The sequence below is a fragment of the Adiantum capillus-veneris genome, chromosome 25, assembly GCF_014529385.1.
Source record: "Adiantum capillus-veneris isolate H3 chromosome 25, ASM1452938v2, whole genome shotgun sequence".
Classification (NCBI taxonomy): domain Eukaryota; kingdom Viridiplantae; phylum Streptophyta; class Polypodiopsida; order Polypodiales; family Pteridaceae; genus Adiantum; species Adiantum capillus-veneris.
This window is the reverse complement of record NC_140955.1, coordinates 52,933,446-52,953,584: the sequence shown is the minus strand read 5'-3', so window position 1 is coordinate 52,953,584 and position 20,139 is coordinate 52,933,446. Positions and strand designations below refer to the sequence as shown.

Genomic DNA, 20,139 nt, shown 5'->3' with positions numbered 1-20,139 from the left:
GATTTTCTCGAGTTCTTGCATCAGCCAGCTTGAGAGGCTGATCAGGAACTTGCTGTGGACAGGGAGAGACACGCACTTGGCTTGAGCCAAAGTCTCCTGGCAGGTCATCACCCTACCTTGCTCTCAGGGGGGGTTGGGTATCATCAATCCAGCACGGCAGAGTAGAGCCATCCTTGGGAAGCTCATTGTCAGAGGTCGTCTTCCAAGGGAGCAGCCCTTGAGAGAGCTTTTGCTACACCGGATTAGAGGCCGAGTTCCACAGATAGGTGGGCCCTTGGAGCCCCTCTACTCGTTGGATTTTCACAGAGATGCACAAAGCGGGCTTGAGCAGGAGATGGAAGGACCGTTTCGTTTTGAGCATACTTCGGTCTTGGGAGGAGCGGATGGGGGGGACTTGAGCAGCATCAGCCCACATGCATTGAGGAGTGCTTGAGGCAGCCTCTTATAGGGAACCCGTTGGTCAGTACACAACAAGGTCACATGGTTGGCAGTAGACTCCATCGTCGAGGCTCTACCAGCAGAGTGGCACACGCCTCTCAATCCAAAGGCTCCCAGTTGGATGGGGGCCTTCACTCGCCTTGATGTCCTCATCGCAGTTAGGGCCTGCTCACACTCGGAGCTTTTCATGTTCTTTGAGATTCAACGAGAGGGTAGCCTCCACAGTCATTATTGAGGCACCAAAGGTAGCAGAGGGTTGTTTCCAGCGGATTCGAGTTGTGGGCATCAGAGGGAGGATCTGTGTGCTAATTCCTGACCCGATACATCTTGAGACTGGACATTGGAGGCTTTGGGCTTGGGAGAGTCACCCTTTGGCATGAGTGCAGTGGGACCCTTGGGAGTGGTTTTGGCGGGACCCTTTTGCTTCAGCTGATCACCCAAGGATCCCTTTCTTCCAGTACACAGCACGACTGGAGTGTCACATAGTGACTGCTCGGAGAGAGGCCCGTCCTGCTGCAGCAGGTCACTGGCAGGAGAAGGGTCTCACAGCTGAGTTCCTGACAGGAATTTGGGAGCGCTTGTGGGACAACAGACAGCCGAGGAGAGTCACATGTTCCAGTGGCTAGTCACCCATCAAGCTACTGCAGTTGGGAGTTGCTTGGTCTCTAGTGGCCACCCGGCAGGGTGTGCTGCTTGTGACCACCCACTTGAGTCACAGAGGCATTGTCTATGGGATTGCCCCATGGCGTAGTAGGATGGGCTTTGGATTCTACAGCTGATGCCAGCCTTGTCGTAAGCTAGGCAGTGCACATGGGGTGCTGCTGCTTGGTCCATCCTCACAGGCTCAGCACTTCGTTTTGAGCTGTCCTCAGATAGCAGGATGATTGTGATACAGGAGGCCCGGCCTACACTCCAGCCTGCCACAGAGCTTACGCCTCAGGAGTGGAGAAGTGATAAGAGAGCTTTGTTGGGAGCTTATCTGCAGCCTGACTCTCTGGTTTATATGGAGAGCCTATTGCTTCCGCATCTTCGACGCCCGCCCCATCCCACCGGTGGAGACTGTACAAGATATATGGTTGGAGCTGATCCATACACTTCGGGTCAGTTCGAGAGGCTGCAGGGCAGCTCCGACAGTTCTGTGGTTCTTAACTATTTTGTCCCAGCTTCCCAATGTAGGAAAGTGTTACATGCTATCAATCATGGTGGACGACTGCCTTTTCTCTTGCAATATTGTCAATTTAGACCCCAATTCCGAATTATGTTAGTGTATATTGCAGGTCAAACCACTTCAAAAACAAAGCTAGATACTTATGCTGAGCAAGCCAATCCAATGTAAACAGCATCAACGTTCAAGAAAAGGTCATGAAGCGCTTTTATCAGTGTAGGAAGCTCACTCTGTTGAAGGAACAACCAACAAGCATTGATTTTGTCTATTACCGGTCAAAAACCTTACCCATAACCAGGAAGATCAACAAGGTACCAGCTTTTATTGACTAAATAATGGTTGATGACTTGTGTTTTTCCTGCAAAATTTAGAAAGAAGATACTTAGCTTTGGATTGCTGACACTAAATCTCAATAAATTTGCAACTGTGTGAGAATCATAGACATGGGACTTTTTTGGAGCCTAAGCTCAAAGGCTATTGTAAATGTTCTTTTTGGTCAATGAACTGCGGCAAAAGCCTGCCTAAATATGCAATCACAACTGAATGTGAAAATTTTCAAATGAACTATTACTACACTGAAAAAAGCTTACTTAAGCGAAGTATTTCCTGTACCAATAATAAAACAAAGGTAACAATCTACACATCCTCAGAAATGTTGTAAAGCCGCACTTACACTCATGAGGAAGGAAGAGACCAGGTACTGGAAAGGAACGGCTAGACATTAGTCTCTAGGGCTTGGGCCAAAATAACCATTGGATTGGAATAGCCAGGAATCTCAGCAACAAGGGCTTTGGCACCTTGGATTCTTTTTGAGATTATCAGAAAGGGGATTGGCAATCCCTATAGCATCTAAAGTTGTGCAGTAATCTCTCACTCCAGGAGGAGATCCTGATCCGGAGAGAACCGGGAAAAGTCTCAAACCTAACCCTTCCTCTTGCTCCACACCATTGGATTGGAAAGCTTGGAAGTGGCTTGGAGAAAGGCTTTTTAGTTCGCACATGACTAAAACAATTAATGAGAAGCTTTGCTCTACAGAGTATTGAGTGGAACACCTCAACAAGATCTGGTCCAGAAAGTGGTTGCAAGCAAATGGAGTCAAGTACTTGGAAACATTTGGAAGGCCAAATGTGAAGAGAGGGACAAAGTTTTCCTATGGAAAGTGCTTTTTGGTTTCATGCCAACTGGAGATAAGGCAATAGCGAGAGGCTTAGGCGAAGACTCCTGTGTCAGATGCAAGCACCTGAATGAGACCCTCACACACCTGTTCTCGGGATGTCCGGTAATTCAAAGTCTTCACGAGCACAGTCTGCAAGTGGGCGTTCACACATTTGGACACTCCCTTCTTTAGGCACCACCTTGCAATGGGCTCTAGATGCATCCATAATGAGGATCTCCTGACTGACATTTGTATAGTAAGAGCTACGGTATTGAGAGCAGTTTGGTAGTCCAAAAATGCGATACTCTTTCAGAAGAAGTGTGAGCCTCTGGACACAAACCTGGTTCAAGAAACTTCCTAGTGGCAACTCCTTGGTAGAAGGAATCAACATTGCAAGCTTCACAAGAAAGAATAATCAGAGAGGTGCGACCCCTTTGATGTATTTTTTTTGGAGCAACATGTGCAAAGGATATGCCAAGGTTGTTTGTAACATTCTGTGATTAATGCAAATCAAGATCATCCGAGCACTTTTATAGACAAAAAAAGTCACTTACGATCGGCATAAGACGCTTGGGTTACTCCAACCTTTGTCTGTGCCAGATCTACCCCAGGAGAGTGTTGCCATGGATTTTATTATGCATCTCCCTAAGACTCGGATCGGAAATGATGCGATATGGACCATTGTGGATAGATTTAGCAAGCAAGTTCACTTTATTCCAATCACGAAAACCTTCAAAGCAGATCATATGGATAGGATTTTCTAGCACAGATTTTCAAGCATCATGGGATGTTGTCACGTGCACATCTAGCCCTATGTGCATGTGGACAAGCTGTAACTCCTATTTCTAGGGTTTAGGACAGCCTAGGAAGTGTTTTGGCAACCTTGTGAGCCTGTACGCAAGACGTGCATGTCGAGGCGCTTAAGAGTAGTTGCATACCCTTTGATTGCACAACCCATTAGCATTAGCATCACTACCTAGCACCAAGCATAAGCATTTTCACTACATGTGACCATTTGCTAAACTACGGGTGAACCAACTCTTAGCAAGGCATTTTTATTGATTAAATGACTCTTCAATTCCAGAATCATGGGATTTTCAGCATGCTGCTCGACCCAGCCTTATGCAACTATATATGCAAGCCTTGGGCCACCAAGATCAGCCAGAGGAGCGGAGAAGTAGAGCCTCTCAAGTACCGGCAGTACCAGCATTTTTGCAGCCCTTGCATCAGCGTTTTTTTAGCCAGCAACATCAGCGATTTTGCATCAGCATTCAGCCCTACCCTCCCCGTCGATCTCAGCCCCATCGTCAGCAGATCCCCAGCGTTTTTGCATTCAGCCTGCTGGCGCTTTTGCATTCAGCCATAGTCTCGCCATACAAGCACCTCTACCAAGCATCCTCATCGCCGTCGCCGTCGTTGCAGCAAGTACAGATTTCAGCCTAAGTTCAGCGATTCAGTTTCAGCCCTCAAGCATCACGAGCGTTTTCAGATTTCAGCCTTTAGCCTCGCAGTACTCCAGATCCGCAAGCGTCGTCATCGTCGTCGTTGCCGTCGTCATTACACATCTCAGCATTTAGAACCATTGTACCAGACTTTGTGCAATCTAAAGCAAATACCTCAAACAAGTTAGCCGAGTGCCGAAGCTCGCTGCTGCCCTCAGCCCCCTCCCCTGCGCACGCACCTGCATCCCCCCTCTCACCATCGCTCTCTCCTCTCCCATCTCCCTCGCGCTGGCCTGCCCTGCCCAGCCCGCTGCCAGCTCAGCGCGCAGCCCACCCGCCTCAGCCTCGCGCTCCCGCTGACATACCCTTCCCCCTCCCCCCCCCCCATCATCCCACTTCTCAGCTCGCAGGAAGTTGTTTTTTCAGCCTACTAGGAGTTTCACGTCACCATCGCCCTTCTCAATTCAGCAGCAGACACAAAATGGCGGCTTCTGCTCCACCTCAGAGGGACTCTACAGAAGTCACCTCGCCCGACACCGCGGAGCCGACCCTTCAATTTGCTCTCTCGCCAGAAGAGCAAGCGAGCTTGATGGCCGAAGTGGAACGCTTGCAAGCCACTTCGGTTATCTGCAAGATCATAGGCACTAGGCCTAGTCGGGGCGAGGTTCAGGATCTACTTCAAGCCCGCCTTCTCTGCGATGTGGGCAAGATCACTGATGTCCAGATCCTCACGAGAGGGTACTACCAGATAGAGTTCGAGTCTCCAAAGATGTCAGCCAAGGTGATTTTGATAAGCCCACTCGGCATCCAAGCAGCTTGAGCTTACTTCAAACGATGGCATCATGGTTTTGACCCTACTACAGATGTGTTTGAGGAGGAGGCTGACTTGCCGATCTCGGTCTGTTTCCCAGGCCCGAGGCAAGAGTACCTCCCTCATCTCCCCAGGATTGGTTCCATGTTCGGGACAGCTCTATAGTCTCCGCACACTACAGCTTCAGTTGTGGCCAAGGCCGCAGGTTTACCTACTGTGCCAGTTCTTGTTCGAGACACACACTCCTTCCCCAAGGTGGTACTGCTGCCTCGGGTAAGTGGGGGATGGATCAGACAGAGTGTGGAGTATTCGGATCTCCCGTATCAGTGTTTCATTTGCAGACATATGGGTCATTTGGCAAAGGCCTATCCTTGCTTGCAGGAGACCTCGACCCACAGCACATGCGCAGCCTCCCAAGGTTGAGCATACCCAACAGCCAGATACACGGGACGCACAGGCTGGTACCTTGACTGAGACCAGCGATCAGACAGCTGACGGTTGGCAACAGGTGTCTGGCAGCTGCCAATAGGGACGGGCTCGCCCCACTGCTCCCCCTAGTGGCCGACATTCTGCAGCTCAGCAACACTGGGTTCCGAGAAGGAACCGTTTTGACCCCCTTCAACAGGACCCGCTTGAGGATGCCCCGTCCACTTCAGCTCCTCCGCCTCCACCTCCTCCTCCCTCATACGCTGCCGCTCCGCCTCGCCCACCTCCTTCCCTCCCCCGCCTCCCGTCCCTCCTCTCTCCCCAGTTGGACCCACAGCCTCATCTCCCGACCCCTGCTCCACTCCTCCTCAAACGCAGGGCACTCGGCACGTGTCTGCCACGAGGCGATCTCTTTGTAGTGCTTTCGCTACGAGCCGTGTGGCTCGAGAGGGACAGCCCCATCTGAGGCCGCCTTTTTTGGTGCATACTTCTTTTTTGCAGCAGTCCCTAGAGGTTTGACTAGCTTTGACATTCGCAGACGCTGGGACTTCTTCGACTACAACTTCACACGACTCCTGGGTGACTCTTCTCCTGACATGGAGGAGGCTTGCTTTCGAATCCACGTCCTCTTTCTTGCAGCTAGAGGCATTGAGGCTTTGGACACAGCGGTGGGTTTCTCCATCTCGTTGTGCGGTAGGGATCCCACAGAGTGGACCCTGCACGCAGTTCTTGACTGGCTCCAGATTCAGGCTACTCAGTTCTCACACCACACAGGGGACTAGGGGGTGACAGATCTGGTACAGACACTTTGGCCTCTTGCCAAGTTCAGCGTGACGCCTCCGGATGCAGCGGGTTGCAGGCACATTGTTGTGCATCTGTTTACTGACACTCACAGCCCTCCTTGCTATGTATTTGTACATGAGGATTCTTGGACAGAGGATGTAGCCGTTTGGGCTGCACGCTTGGCTTGGGCCTGAGCGGGACACACTCCGCTTGCGCTTGTCTAGAGGTCGTTTGGATGCGGATTACTCCCCATCCAAACCGGCCTCAAAGATAGCGAGGTTGGCTGCTGTTGCAGCATCTGTTTTCTCTCATTGACTCCATGAGGATCATCTCATGGAATGTGCAAGGATTAGGAGGGCCCTAGTTTCAACGTCAGAGGGGTCGGCTGCATCAAGAGCTTCAGAGATGCCTTGTGGGTGGTGAGATTGACATTCGTATGCTACAGGAGCATTATCTTTGTGAGAGCCGCATTAGACAGTGTGGTCAGATTTTGCGTGGTCGCTATGAGACGTTTTAGTCAGCTGCATTTGGACCTGAAGGCATCCAGGGAGAGGTATGTATGACTATTGCGGATTCTTTGCAGCATGCCATTGTGGGCAGAGCTATTATTGTACCAGGCAGAGCTCAGTGGATTACTATGCAGGTTCAGGGTTGCCTTATGGGTTTCCTGAACATTTATGCGCCAAATGTGACAAGTGCACGTGAAGAGTTCTGGTCTCAGGTTGTGGAGTCTTTGCCGCATACAGAGCAATGGTGTGTTTGGGGGGATTTCAACATATTGGAGGACCCCTCTCATCGGATTGGAGGTGGCCATGTCACGGTACACGGGGCTGAGCTGGCAGCTTGGGAGCGGTTTTGTATGACTATGACGGTTTCTGATATTTGGCAGCACTCGGGTTTTGTACAACCCCCTGACAGCCTCGTTTTCTCCCATTCTGATCGTAGAGTTGGAGGAGTGAATCTATCTTCTATGCTAGTGACCGCATTTGTGACTGGGGTGGATCAGTTTGCATCTTGGCTCGGACATCCTTTTCGGACCATGCACCAGTGATCCTCACAGAGACAAATAGACAAAGGAGGGGCAGCACGATGCTACGCATCCTTGAGAGGATCTTGCTGGACTCTGAGCTCACAAAGCGACTGGTAGCTCTTTGGACAGAGGGCTTTGGACACACAGGACTCCCCTGTTGATAGAGTGGCCTCTGGACTTGCTTAGCCGTTTCTTTCTTCAGGTGTCTACGGCTAACCTAGCTGCAGCGAGAGAGGAGGAGCAACGTCTTCGACGAGGTGTTGCTTCCCTACAGAGCACGCAGGAGCAACACTCAGACAGTCCCTGGTTGGAGGAGCAATTGCAGCAGGCTCGCCAGGAGCTTGCCAGCACAAAGGAGAGGCGTCATGAGTTTGCTTTCCATAGACAGGCATCTCAGTGGACCCAGGTGGGTAACAGAGTTACAGGGGCGTTCTTTTCGACAGTGGGACCCCGGCATGCGCATGCTAGTGTCAACCAGTTGAGACGGCCTGACGGGTCAGTTGCTACAAAGCCAGAGGACGTGCGTGTAGTTGCTATTGACTTTTACCGACCTGTTGTCAGCAGAGCCTCAATCGAAGCGTCAGGATGCATGCAGAGAGCAGGTATGGGCACAGATGCCTTGTCTTGTGACTGAGTGTTAGGTGCAGCGGAATGATTGTTTGCGCTTTGCTCAAGATGAGTGCTCCGAACTGTGCTCAAGGTTCCTTTTAGTTTTTATGGAAGGTAGAGCCTTCCGTTCTTAATGAGAGAATGCTATGATCACAAACAAAGTGAATGGACACTATGCGTGCAAGTGTATGAGACTGAGAGATAGAGAGAAGAAAGATACGACACCAGAGACGTTGTAAAACCCTCCTCGGAAGGCCCCACTCTCGTCGGCGAGAGTGGTCTACTTTTGATTGCACAAAGTGGTACAATGCGTATGCAATGGACTGATGCAACCTGGGACTATGCCGATGACGACGACGGTGATGATGACGACGACGACTTTAGGGCTGAAATCTGTGGTCTTCTAACTGTAGAATTTCGGGGCAGTTTCAGAGGCTGAAAAATGACTGTTTTGGCTGCGTTTTCGTGTTAGGTGCAGCGGAATGATTGTTTGCGCTTTGCTCAAGATGAGTGCTCCGAACTGTGATCAAGGTTCCTTTTAATTCTTATGGAAGGGAGAGCCTTCCGTTCTTAATGGAAAGTGCTATGATCACAACAAAGTGAATGGACACTATGCGTGCAAGTGTATGAGACTGAGAGATAGAGAGAGAAGAGAGATACGACACCACAGACGTTGTAAAACCCTCCTCCGAAGGCCCCACTCTCGGCGGCGAGAGTGGTCTACTTTTGATTGCACAAAGTGGTACAATGCGTATGCAATGGACTGATGCAACTTGGTCTATGCCAATGACGACGACGGTGATGACGACGACTTTATGGCTGAAATCTGTGATCTTCTATCTCCTAAATTTCGGCACTGTTTCGGTGGCTGAAAATGACTGTTTTGGCTGCGTTTTTATGGCTGAAATTGGGGGAACTTCTGCAACCGACTTGGGGCTGATCTGCTACTGTCACTTAGGGCTGAAAACGCTGTGGTTCCAATGCAGGTTGGGCTGAAAACCAAAAAAGCTGAGGCACTCTTGCTGCTAGCCAAAAACGCTAGGCTGATCTGGGCCGGAAAGTCAAAAACGCTGATGGGGCTGATTTGGGAAAACGCTAGCAAACTGGAACTTGATGGCGATGATGGGGATCTGCAGTCGCTAGGCAATGCTGGGAGGCAGGCGATCAAGCACTGCTGGAAAACGCCAGGTCTTGGAGGGTAGGCGAGGATTGGGAAATCCAAAAATGTCAGAGTGTTCGAGGGGGTACTGCTGAGAAGTTGCCTGTTGAGCGGGAAGCTCCTGCTGCCTCTTCTGCCAGAAAGTGCTAACTTGGGTTTGCTTATATATTAACTTAGCAAAATTGCCCTACCTACTTTTGTTGGAAAGTCACTTAAAAATAATAAGTGAAAAATACCAAAAATAGGGAAAATAGGCTAAATGCACTGGAAAATTCCCCTGACTGAATCTGATGGATTCTGAAGGGAATACTGATAATAATGTTGTGTGCAACCAGAGGATATGCATCTACACTAAGTGATTGGGCATGCACAGTCTACGAATAGACTCACAAAAGTGCCAGATCACTTCTAAATCTAGACTTGACTGGACTGACTGAACCCTGTTATGTTGTAGCTTGTCCACGAACACATAGGGTTGGATGTGTCACGTAACATCCCCTCCTTTTCAAAGTGAGGTACTGGTACCGAACTGTATGGCGTCGAGGGAGATCGCCAATAGCATCCGGAATCCTGGAAGGGACTCTTCGTCGGCCCACTCTGCTGTGTGGGTCGTGCGGTACTTGAACTTCATAAAGGTCTGCAACGCTTGCTTCTTTGGGCCGCGCCGAAAGCGAAACAAAGTCTTATGTGGCTCCTTCAATGCTTCAACTTGGTTGAGAGTTATGCTTCCTTCTTCTTCAAGAATCTCCATGGCTGAAAATTCCTAAAACCATTTCCAACACACAACCATGAACATACCCATTCCATGTAAAGTGAGTGGAAAACATCTTGTCTTCCTCAAAGACTGTGCATGCAATGTAGATGAACCAATAGACGGTGTGACAACCCGTTCATCAAACACATGCAAACAATGCGATCGAATCTTTCTCTTATGATCTAGAGCAATCAGCTGTGGCAATTTACAACGAAAATGTGGCAATTTACAACGGAAATGCCCATGCTTGGTGCTCAGACTTTCTTGTGCTCGTTCGGAAACTGTGTCATGCCAAGGAAGAGACATGGAATGTGACTTCCTTACATACATACTTTTCAGATTTTCAAGAAAAATCCGCATACATTCGTCCTCATCCATGAGTGAAACGTGCTCAACATACAATATGTCATGCCTAGGAAAAGGGATCACATAAAGACGCCGACTAAAATACAGGAAACGATCACGAATGAAACACTCGAACAATGCGTGCGTATCAATCATGCGAACACATAGTACTTCCTATGAGGGTTCTTTGGACCTAGACTCGAGAGCCAAGATCGGTTCTTCCTGAATGATCGAATCGTCCTGTGGGGGTTCTTTGGACATGGACTCTGAGCTCAGAGAGCGAGTGGTAGCTCTTTCAACAGAGGGCTTGGACACACAGGACTCCCCTGTTGATAGAGTGGCCTGTGGACTTGCTCAGCTTAGCCGTTTCTTTCTTCAGGCGTCTATGGCTCACCTAGCTGCAGCGAGAGAGGAGGAGCAGCGTCTTCGACGAGGCGTTGCTTCCCTGCAGAGCACGCAGGAGCAACACTCAGACAATTCCTGGTTGGAGGAGCAGTTGCAGCAGGCTCGCCAGGAGCTTGCCAGCACAGAGGAGAGGCGTCATGAGTTTGCTTTCCATAGACAGGCATCTCAGTGGACCCAGGTGGGTAACAGAGTTACAGGGGCGTTCTTTTCAACAGTGGGACCCCGGCATGCGCATGCTAGTGTCAACCAGTTGAGGCGGCTTGACGGGTCAGTTGCTTCAGAGCCAGAGGACATGCGTGTAGTTGCTATTGACTTTTACCGTAACCTGTTGTCAGCAGAGCCTCAATCGAAGCGTCAGGATGCATGCAGAGAGCAGGTATGGGCACAGATGCCTTGTCTTGTGACTGAGTGTTAGGTGTAGCGGAATGATTGTTTGCGCTTTGCTCAAGATGAGTGCTCCGAACTGTGATCAAGGTTCCTTTTAATTCTTATGGAAGGGAGAGCCTTCCGTTCTTAATGGAAAGTGCTATGATCACAACAAAGTGAATGGACACTATGCGTGCAAGTGTATGAGACTGAGAGATAGAGAGAGAAGAGAGATACGACACCACAGACGTTGTAAAACCCTCCTCCGAAGGCCCCACTCTCGGCGGCGAGAGTGGTCTACTTTTGATTGCACAAAGTGGTACAATGCGTATGCAATGGACTGATGCAACTTGGTCTATGCCAATGACGACGACGGTGATGACGACGACTTTATGGCTGAAATCTGTGATCTTCTATCTCCTAAATTTCGGCACTGTTTCGGTGGCTGAAAATGACTGTTTTGGCTGCGTTTTTATGGCTGAAATTGGGGGAACTTCTGCAACCGACTTGGGGCTGATCTGCTACTGTCACTTAGGGCTGAAAACGCTGTGGTTCCAATGCAGGTTGGGCTGAAAACCAAAAAAGCTGAGGCACTCTTGCTGCTAGCCAAAAACGCTAGGCTGATCTGGGCCGGAAAGTCAAAAACGCTGATGGGGCTGATTTGGGAAAACGCTAGCAAACTGGAACTTGATGGCGATGATGGGGATCTGCAGTCGCTAGGCAATGCTGGGAGGCAGGCGATCAAGCACTGCTGGAAAACGCCAGGTCTTGGAGGGTAGGCGAGGATTGGGAAATCCAAAAATGTCAGAGTGTTCGAGGGGGTACTGCTGAGAAGTTGCCTGTTGAGCGGGAAGCTCCTGCTGCCTCTTCTGCCAGAAAGTGCTAACTTGGGTTTGCTTATATATTAACTTAGCAAAATTGCCCTACCTACTTTTGTTGGAAAGTCACTTAAAAATAATAAGTGAAAAATACCAAAAATAGGGAAAATAGGCTAAATGCACTGGAAAATTCCCCTGACTGAATCTGATGGATTCTGAAGGGAATACTGATAATAATGTTGTGTGCAACCAGAGGATATGCATCTACACTAAGTGATTGGGCATGCACAGTCTACGAATAGACTCACAAAAGTGCCAGATCACTTCTAAATCTAGACTTGACTGGACTGACTGAACCCTGTTATGTTGTAGCTTGTCCACGAACACATAGGGTTGGATGTGTCACGTAACATCCCCTCCTTTTCAAAGTGAGGTACTGGTACCGAACTGTATGGCGTCGAGGGAGATCGCCAATAGCATCCGGAATCCTGGAAGGGACTCTTCGTCGGCCCACTCTGCTGTGTGGGTCGTGCGGTACTTGAACTTCATAAAGGTCTGCAACGCTTGCTTCTTTGGGCCGCGCCGAAAGCGAAACAAAGTCTTATGTGGCTCCTTCAATGCTTCAACTTGGTTGAGAGTTATGCTTCCTTCTTCTTCAAGAATCTCCATGGCTGAAAATTCCTAAAACCATTTCCAACACACAACCATGAACATACCCATTCCATGTAAAGTGAGTGGAAAACATCTTGTCTTCCTCAAAGACTGTGCATGCAATGTAGATGAACCAATAGACGGTGTGACAACCCGTTCATCAAACACATGCAAACAATGCGATCGAATCTTTCTCTTATGATCTAGAGCAATCAGCTGTGGCAATTTACAACGAAAATGTGGCAATTTACAACGGAAATGCCCATGCTTGGTGCTCAGACTTTCTTGTGCTCGTTCGGAAACTGTGTCATGCCAAGGAAGAGACATGGAATGTGACTTCCTTACATACATACTTTTCAGATTTTCAAGAAAAATCCGCATACATTCGTCCTCATCCATGAGTGAAACGTGCTCAACATACAATATGTCATGCCTAGGAAAAGGGATCACATAAAGACGCCGACTAAAATACAGGAAACGATCACGAATGAAACACTCGAACAATGCGTGCGTATCAATCATGCGAACACATAGTACTTCCTATGAGGGTTCTTTGGACCTAGACTCGAGAGCCAAGATCGGTTCTTCCTGAATGATCGAATCGTCCTGTGGGGGTTCTTTGGACATGGACTCTGAGCTCAGAGAGCGAGTGGTAGCTCTTTCAACAGAGGGCTTGGACACACAGGACTCCCCTGTTGATAGAGTGGCCTGTGGACTTGCTCAGCTTAGCCGTTTCTTTCTTCAGGCGTCTATGGCTCACCTAGCTGCAGCGAGAGAGGAGGAGCAGCGTCTTCGACGAGGCGTTGCTTCCCTGCAGAGCACGCAGGAGCAACACTCAGACAATTCCTGGTTGGAGGAGCAGTTGCAGCAGGCTCGCCAGGAGCTTGCCAGCACAGAGGAGAGGCGTCATGAGTTTGCTTTCCATAGACAGGCATCTCAGTGGACCCAGGTGGGTAACAGAGTTACAGGGGCGTTCTTTTCAACAGTGGGACCCCGGCATGCGCATGCTAGTGTCAACCAGTTGAGGCGGCTTGACGGGTCAGTTGCTTCAGAGCCAGAGGACATGCGTGTAGTTGCTATTGACTTTTACCGTAACCTGTTGTCAGCAGAGCCTCAATCGAAGCGTCAGGATGCATGCAGAGAGCAGGTATGGGCACAGATGCCTTGTCTTGTGACTGAGTGTTAGGTGTAGCGGAATGATTGTTTGCGCTTTGCTCAAGATGAGTGCTCCGAACTGTGATCAAGGTTCCTTTTAATTCTTATGGAAGGGAGAGCCTTCCGTTCTTAATGGAAAGTGCTATGATCACAACAAAGTGAATGGACACTATGCGTGCAAGTGTATGAGACTGAGAGATAGAGAGAGAAGAGAGATACGACACCACAGACGTTGTAAAACCCTCCTCCGAAGGCCCCACTCTCGGCGGCGAGAGTGGTCTACTTTTGATTGCACAAAGTGGTACAATGCGTATGCAATGGACTGATGCAACTTGGTCTATGCCAATGACGACGACGGTGATGACGACGACTTTATGGCTGAAATCTGTGATCTTCTATCTCCTAAATTTCGGCACTGTTTCGGTGGCTGAAAATGACTGTTTTGGCTGCGTTTTTATGGCTGAAATTGGGGGAACTTCTGCAACCGACTTGGGGCTGATCTGCTACTGTCACTTAGGGCTGAAAACGCTGTGGTTCCAATGCAGGTTGGGCTGAAAACCAAAAAAGCTGAGGCACTCTTGCTGCTAGCCAAAAACGCTAGGCTGATCTGGGCCGGAAAGTCAAAAACGCTGATGGGGCTGATTTGGGAAAACGCTAGCAAACTGGAACTTGATGGCGATGATGGGGATCTGCAGTCGCTAGGCAATGCTGGGAGGCAGGCGATCAAGCACTGCTGGAAAACGCCAGGTCTTGGAGGGTAGGCGAGGATTGGGAAATCCAAAAATGTCAGAGTGTTGAGGGGGTACTGCTGAGAAGTTGCCTGTTGAGCGGGAAGCTCCTGCTGCCTCTTCTGCCAGAAAGTGCTAACTTGGGTTTGCTTATATATTAACTTAGCAAAATTGCCCTACCTACTTTTGTTGGAAAGTCACTTAAAAATAATAAGTGAAAAATACCCAAAATAGGGAAAATAGGCTAAATGCACTGGAAAATTCCCCTGACTGAATCTGATGGATTCTGAAGGGAATACTGATGATAATGTTGTGTGCAACCAGAGGATATGCATCTACACTAAGTGATTGGGCATGCACAGTCTACGAATAGACTCACAAAAGTGCCAGATCACTTCTAAATCTAGACTTGACTGGACTGACTGAACCCTGTTATGTTGTAGCTTGTCCACGGACACATAGGGTTGGATGTGTCACGTAACATCCCCTCCTTTTCAAAGTGAGGTACTGGTACCGAACTGTATGGCGTCGAGGGAGATCGCCAATAGCATCCGGAATCCTGGAAGGGACTCTTCGTCGGCCCACTCTGCTGTGTGGGTCGTGCGGTACTTGAACTTCATAAAGGTCTGCAACGCTTGCTTCTTTGGGCCGCGCCGAAAGCGAAACAAAGTCTTATGTGGCTCCTTCAATGCTTCAACTTGGTTGAGAGTTATGCTTCCTTCTTCTTCAAGAATCTCCATGGCTGAAAATTCCTAAAACCATTTCCAACACACAACCATGAACATACCCATTCCATGTAAAGTGAGTGGAAAACATCTTGTCTTCCTCAAAGACTGTGCATGCAATGTAGATGAACCAATAGACGGTGTGACAACCCGTTCATCAAACACATGCAAACAATGCGATCGAATCTTTCTCTTATGATCTAGAGCAATCAGCTGTGGCAATTTACAACGAAAATGTGGCAATTTACAACGGAAATGCCCATGCTTGGTGCTCAGACTTTCTTGTGCTCGTTCGGAAACTGTGTCATGCCAAGGAAGAGACATGGAATGTGACTTCCTTACATACATACTTTTCAGATTTTCAAGAAAAATCCGCATACATTCGTCCTCATCCATGAGTGAAACGTGCTCAACATACAATATGTCATGCCTAGGAAAAGGGATCACATAAAGACGCCGACTAAAATACAGGAAACGATCACGAATGAAACACTCGAACAATGCGTGCGTATCAATCATGCGAACACATAGTACTTCCTATGAGGGTTCTTTGGACCTAGACTCGAGAGCCAAGATCGGTTCTTCCTGAATGATCGAATCGTCCTGTGGGGGTTCTTTGGACATGGACTCTGAGCTCAGAGAGCGAGTGGTAGCTCTTTCAACAGAGGGCTTGGACACACAGGACTCCCCTGTTGATAGAGTGGCCTGTGGACTTGCTCAGCTTAGCCGTTTCTTTCTTCAGGCGTCTATGGCTCACCTAGCTGCAGCGAGAGAGGAGGAGCAGCGTCTTCGACGAGGCGTTGCTTCCCTGCAGAGCACGCAGGAGCAACACTCAGACAATTCCTGGTTGGAGGAGCAGTTGCAGCAGGCTCGCCAGGAGCTTGCCAGCACAGAGGAGAGGCGTCATGAGTTTGCTTTCCATAGACAGGCATCTCAGTGGACCCAGGTGGGTAACAGAGTTACAGGGGCGTTCTTTTCAACAGTGGGACCCCGGCATGCGCATGCTAGTGTCAACCAGTTGAGGCGGCTTGACGGGTCAGTTGCTTCAGAGCCAGAGGACATGCGTGTAGTTGCTATTGACTTTTACCGTAACCTGTTGTCAGCAGAGCCTCAATCGAAGCGTCAGGATGCATGCAGAGAGCAGGTATGGGCACAGATGCCTTGTCTTGTGACTGAGTGTTAGGTGTAGCGGAATGATTGTTTGCGCTTTGCTCAAGATGAGTGCTCCGAACTGTGATCAAGGTTCCTTTTAATTCTTATGGAAGGGAGAGCCTTCCGTTCTTAATGGAAAGTGCTATGATCACAACAAAGTGAATGGACACTATGCGTGCAAGTGTATGAGACTGAGAGATAGAGAGAGAAGAGAGATACGACACCACAGACGTTGTAAAACCCTCCTCCGAAGGCCCCACTCTCGGCGGCGAGAGTGGTCTACTTTTGATTGCACAAAGTGGTACAATGCGTATGCAATGGACTGATGCAACTTGGTCTATGCCAATGACGACGACGGTGATGACGACGACTTTATGGCTGAAATCTGTGATCTTCTATCTCCTAAATTTCGGCACTGTTTCGGTGGCTGAAAATGACTGTTTTGGCTGCGTTTTTATGGCTGAAATTGGGGGAACTTCTGCAACCGACTTGGGGCTGATCTGCTACTGTCACTTAGGGCTGAAAACGCTGTGGTTCCAATGCAGGTTGGGCTGAAAACCAAAAAAGCTGAGGCACTCTTGCTGCTAGCCAAAAACGCTAGGCTGATCTGGGCCGGAAAGTCAAAAACGCTGATGGGGCTGATTTGGGAAAACGCTAGCAAACTGGAACTTGATGGCGATGATGGGGATCTGCAGTCGCTAGGCAATGCTGGGAGGCAGGCGATCAAGCACTGCTGGAAAACGCCAGGTCTTGGAGGGTAGGCGAGGATTGGGAAATCCAAAAATGTCAGAGTGTTCGAGGGGGTACTGCTGAGAAGTTGCCTGTTGAGCGGGAAGCTCCTGCTGCCTCTTCTGCCAGAAAGTGCTAACTTGGGTTTGCTTATATATTTTCTTAGCAAAATTGCCCTACCTACTTTTGTTGGAAAGTCACTTAAAAATAATAACTGAAAAATACCAAAAATAGGGAAAATAGGCTAAATGCACTCGAAAATTCCCCTGACTAAATCTGATGGATTCTGAAGGGAATACTGATGATCATGCTGTGTGCAACCAGAGGATATGCATCTATGCTAAGTGATTGGGCATGCACGGTCTTCGAATAGACTCACAAAAAGTGCCAGATCACTTCTAATCTAGACTGACTGGATTGACTAAACTCTGATCATGCTGTAGCTTGTCCACGGACACATAGGGTTGGATGTGTCACGTGACACTGAGGAGATGCTCCAGAGGCTTGAGCTGCCTCTTTAGCTAGAGGAGCTCCACGTGGCCCTCAGAGCACTTCCCCGTGGTAGCTGCCCAGGTGAGGATGGTTTGAGTCCCAGTTTTTTCTTAGAGTACTCGGACTTACTTGGTGTCACAAACTGGTGACGTGGCACCTTATGGCCAAAGGACGAGGGGCCCTTGAAATGCTGACGTGGCAGCTTGGAAATCCTACCGGAATTTGCGTTGAACTGTCCATACAGTTCTTCCGTAAATTGCATTGATGACGTGGCAGTCCGTATGCTTTGCGTAAATTGCGCTGCCTGTTTTTAGGAAAGACCAATTGCTTTTCGGAAACTTTCCTTTTGAGTTTGAGATTTTTGGGGCTCTGCTTTTGGGCATCTCTTGTACCAATAAATAAATTGGTTGGGCCTCATTACTCAGAGCATCTGGATGTAGAGTCTGAGTGAGAGTCCCCGCCGACTTTCTTTGTACTTTGCACACAAATTAATATAAAAAGAAATACCGAAAGGGGCGCCAGTCTTTGGGGCCGATACCTCTTGGCATGGAACTACGCCGGGCCGTGTCGTCTTTGTGAACTAGTTTGAAGTGAATCTCTGTTGTGTCGCACAGTGGTATCAGACGGCCGATTGCTCTTCTACTGGGAAATCCGATCCTTTTCTCCGCGACACACATGGATTCCAACAAGAATCAATCGACTTCTTCTGCATCTGCGAATGCGGGAGGAGATCACGAAGAAGATTTTTATGATCAAACAGAGGAAGAGTGCGGGCCATCTCGGCCTACTTAGTACGAACTTATAAATGGAACGTCGACAGCAGGTTGACGAGTGCACAAAGCAGATGATTAAAATTGCGAAGGATCCGCAGTTTGCAAATTTTGTCTCTCAGCAATCCATCACAGAAGTGCACACCCAGTGGCAGAAAGCCACAGAACCACCCATCAAATCGGCAATCAAGAAACCTCCTTCTCCGAGGATGTTTACAAAGCAAGAATTACATGAGGTGGTTCAGACACAGATCAGTCGGCTTTTGGACACAAACAACAAATCCAAAAAAAGCAAGAGAAAAAGCACAAGAAGGGGACTGACTTCCCGGGTTATTTGGGGCGTCAATCTTCTTTTGCATCGGCAAGAAAGTAAAAAAAGCGTGTACGATTTGAAGGACTACCCAATTCTTCTTCTTCTTCTTCTTCTTCTTCTTTTGACAGTTCTAGCTCTTCTGCCTCGAGCGAGGAAGACAAAAAAGGCAAAAAGCGAAGCAAAAAGCAAAGCTTTGGAAAGGGCAAGTAAAAGGCAAAGAAGCCCAGATTTCGCCCAGTTTCTGATAGTTCTACAGAGGAGTCATCCTCTGACAGTTCGGACTCCAACAATCACATGTTTTATGCAAAGAAGAAGCATTTTTACAGAGCCAACCAATATGACTTTCTCAAAGACAAAACCAAGAAAGTAAAAGAATTTAAAGAAGGTGGACAGTCCATTAAATTTGAATCCTTTTCTGGGTTCCAAGATGCTCCGAGGGATTTGGCCTTCATTCAGTAGTTTGACATAGCTTTCTCTGGAGGGCATTACTCATAGCACTCCAAGATTAGGAGGGCTACATCTTTCTTCAAAGGAAATGCTCGAACATGGTGGTCCACCTTTCTTCTGAGGAAGGAAGCTCTAGTTAAATGGTTGAAATTCAAAAGGCACTTTATTTCTTCTTAGCTGACTCGGGAGTACGAACAAGATATACGAACCGCTTGAAATCGTCTTCGGATGACCAAGGGAGATTCTTTGAACGCTTATTGCGAGAAATCTTGGAACTCTTTTCTACCAACCTCTTCATTTAAGAAGGTCTCTTTTAAGGAACAGATTGAGCGGTTTTGTTGCGGACTCCCTACAAAGATCCGAGACTACTGCCTGGAACAAAAGTCAAATTGGTCATGTGAAACGGGGTTTTGCGATACATTCGGGAAATTTGACTAACCCCACTGATGAGATCTTGACTCAGAGAACCCAACAGACCTCTCACAATGAAAGTAGAAAGAGAGAGAATTTCCAAGAAAAGAAAGACAAGGATACACGACCCCGGCTCACTCTGTCACAAGACGGGCACCACGTGCCAATACAAAAGAACAGACTCAACAGACGTTTAGCACTTCAATAACAACTGAACTGAGAGACAGAGAGAGAGAGAGAGAGAGAGACGACACACGACATGGAGTGGCGGAATTTGTCACAAAGTGATGACGTGGCGGACAGCAGAAACCCTAATTTCTGGCTGAAACCCTGAAATTCCTGCAAACCCTAAAAACTGCCAAAAACACTAATTTGCAGTAAACCCTAATTTCTGGCTGAAACCCTAAATTCAGCAAACCCTAAAGCTGCCGGCGCATGCTGACGTGGCAGCAGGTACGGATTTCCACTTTTTTGCGGCGTGAATTACGGCAGCCAGAAAAGTTGCTTTTTTTGCGTCAATTTTGGGCTACGCAATGAGAAAGAGAGAGAGATTGCTTTTGCTTTCAAATTGGCTCTCTGTGAGAGAGAGAGAGCACTAGCTTTTGCTTTCAGGCTTTTGATTTTGAAGCTTTTTGGGGCTCTGCTTTTAGGCATCCCTTGTAAACCTTTAAATAAGTGGCTTGGGTCTTCACTTCTCAAAGCATCTGGACGCAGAGTCTGAGAGTGAACCCCGAGTCACTCCCTTGTACTTTGAACTGATTAATATAAAAAGAAATACCGAAAGGGGCGCCAGTCTTTGGGGCCAATATCTCTAGGCACGGAACTCCGCCGGGCCAGTGCAAATCTATTGTGATCTGTG

General features: G+C 48.4%; 1 protein-coding gene across 2 annotated transcripts in view; it reads right to left on the bottom strand.

Annotated features, from left to right (window-relative positions):
- The window catches only part of LOC147424887 (GTP-binding protein At2g22870-like), a 55,112-nt gene that overhangs the window by 17,806 nt on the left and 17,167 nt on the right, over positions 1-20,139 (bottom strand). For both annotated transcript variants that reach the window (XM_086500529.1, XM_086500528.1), the window contains exon 2: positions 1,892-1,961. In XM_086500529.1, the coding sequence (XP_086356655.1) occupies positions 1,892-1,961 (70 nt within the window). The remainder of the gene's footprint in view (positions 1-1,891; positions 1,962-20,139) is intronic.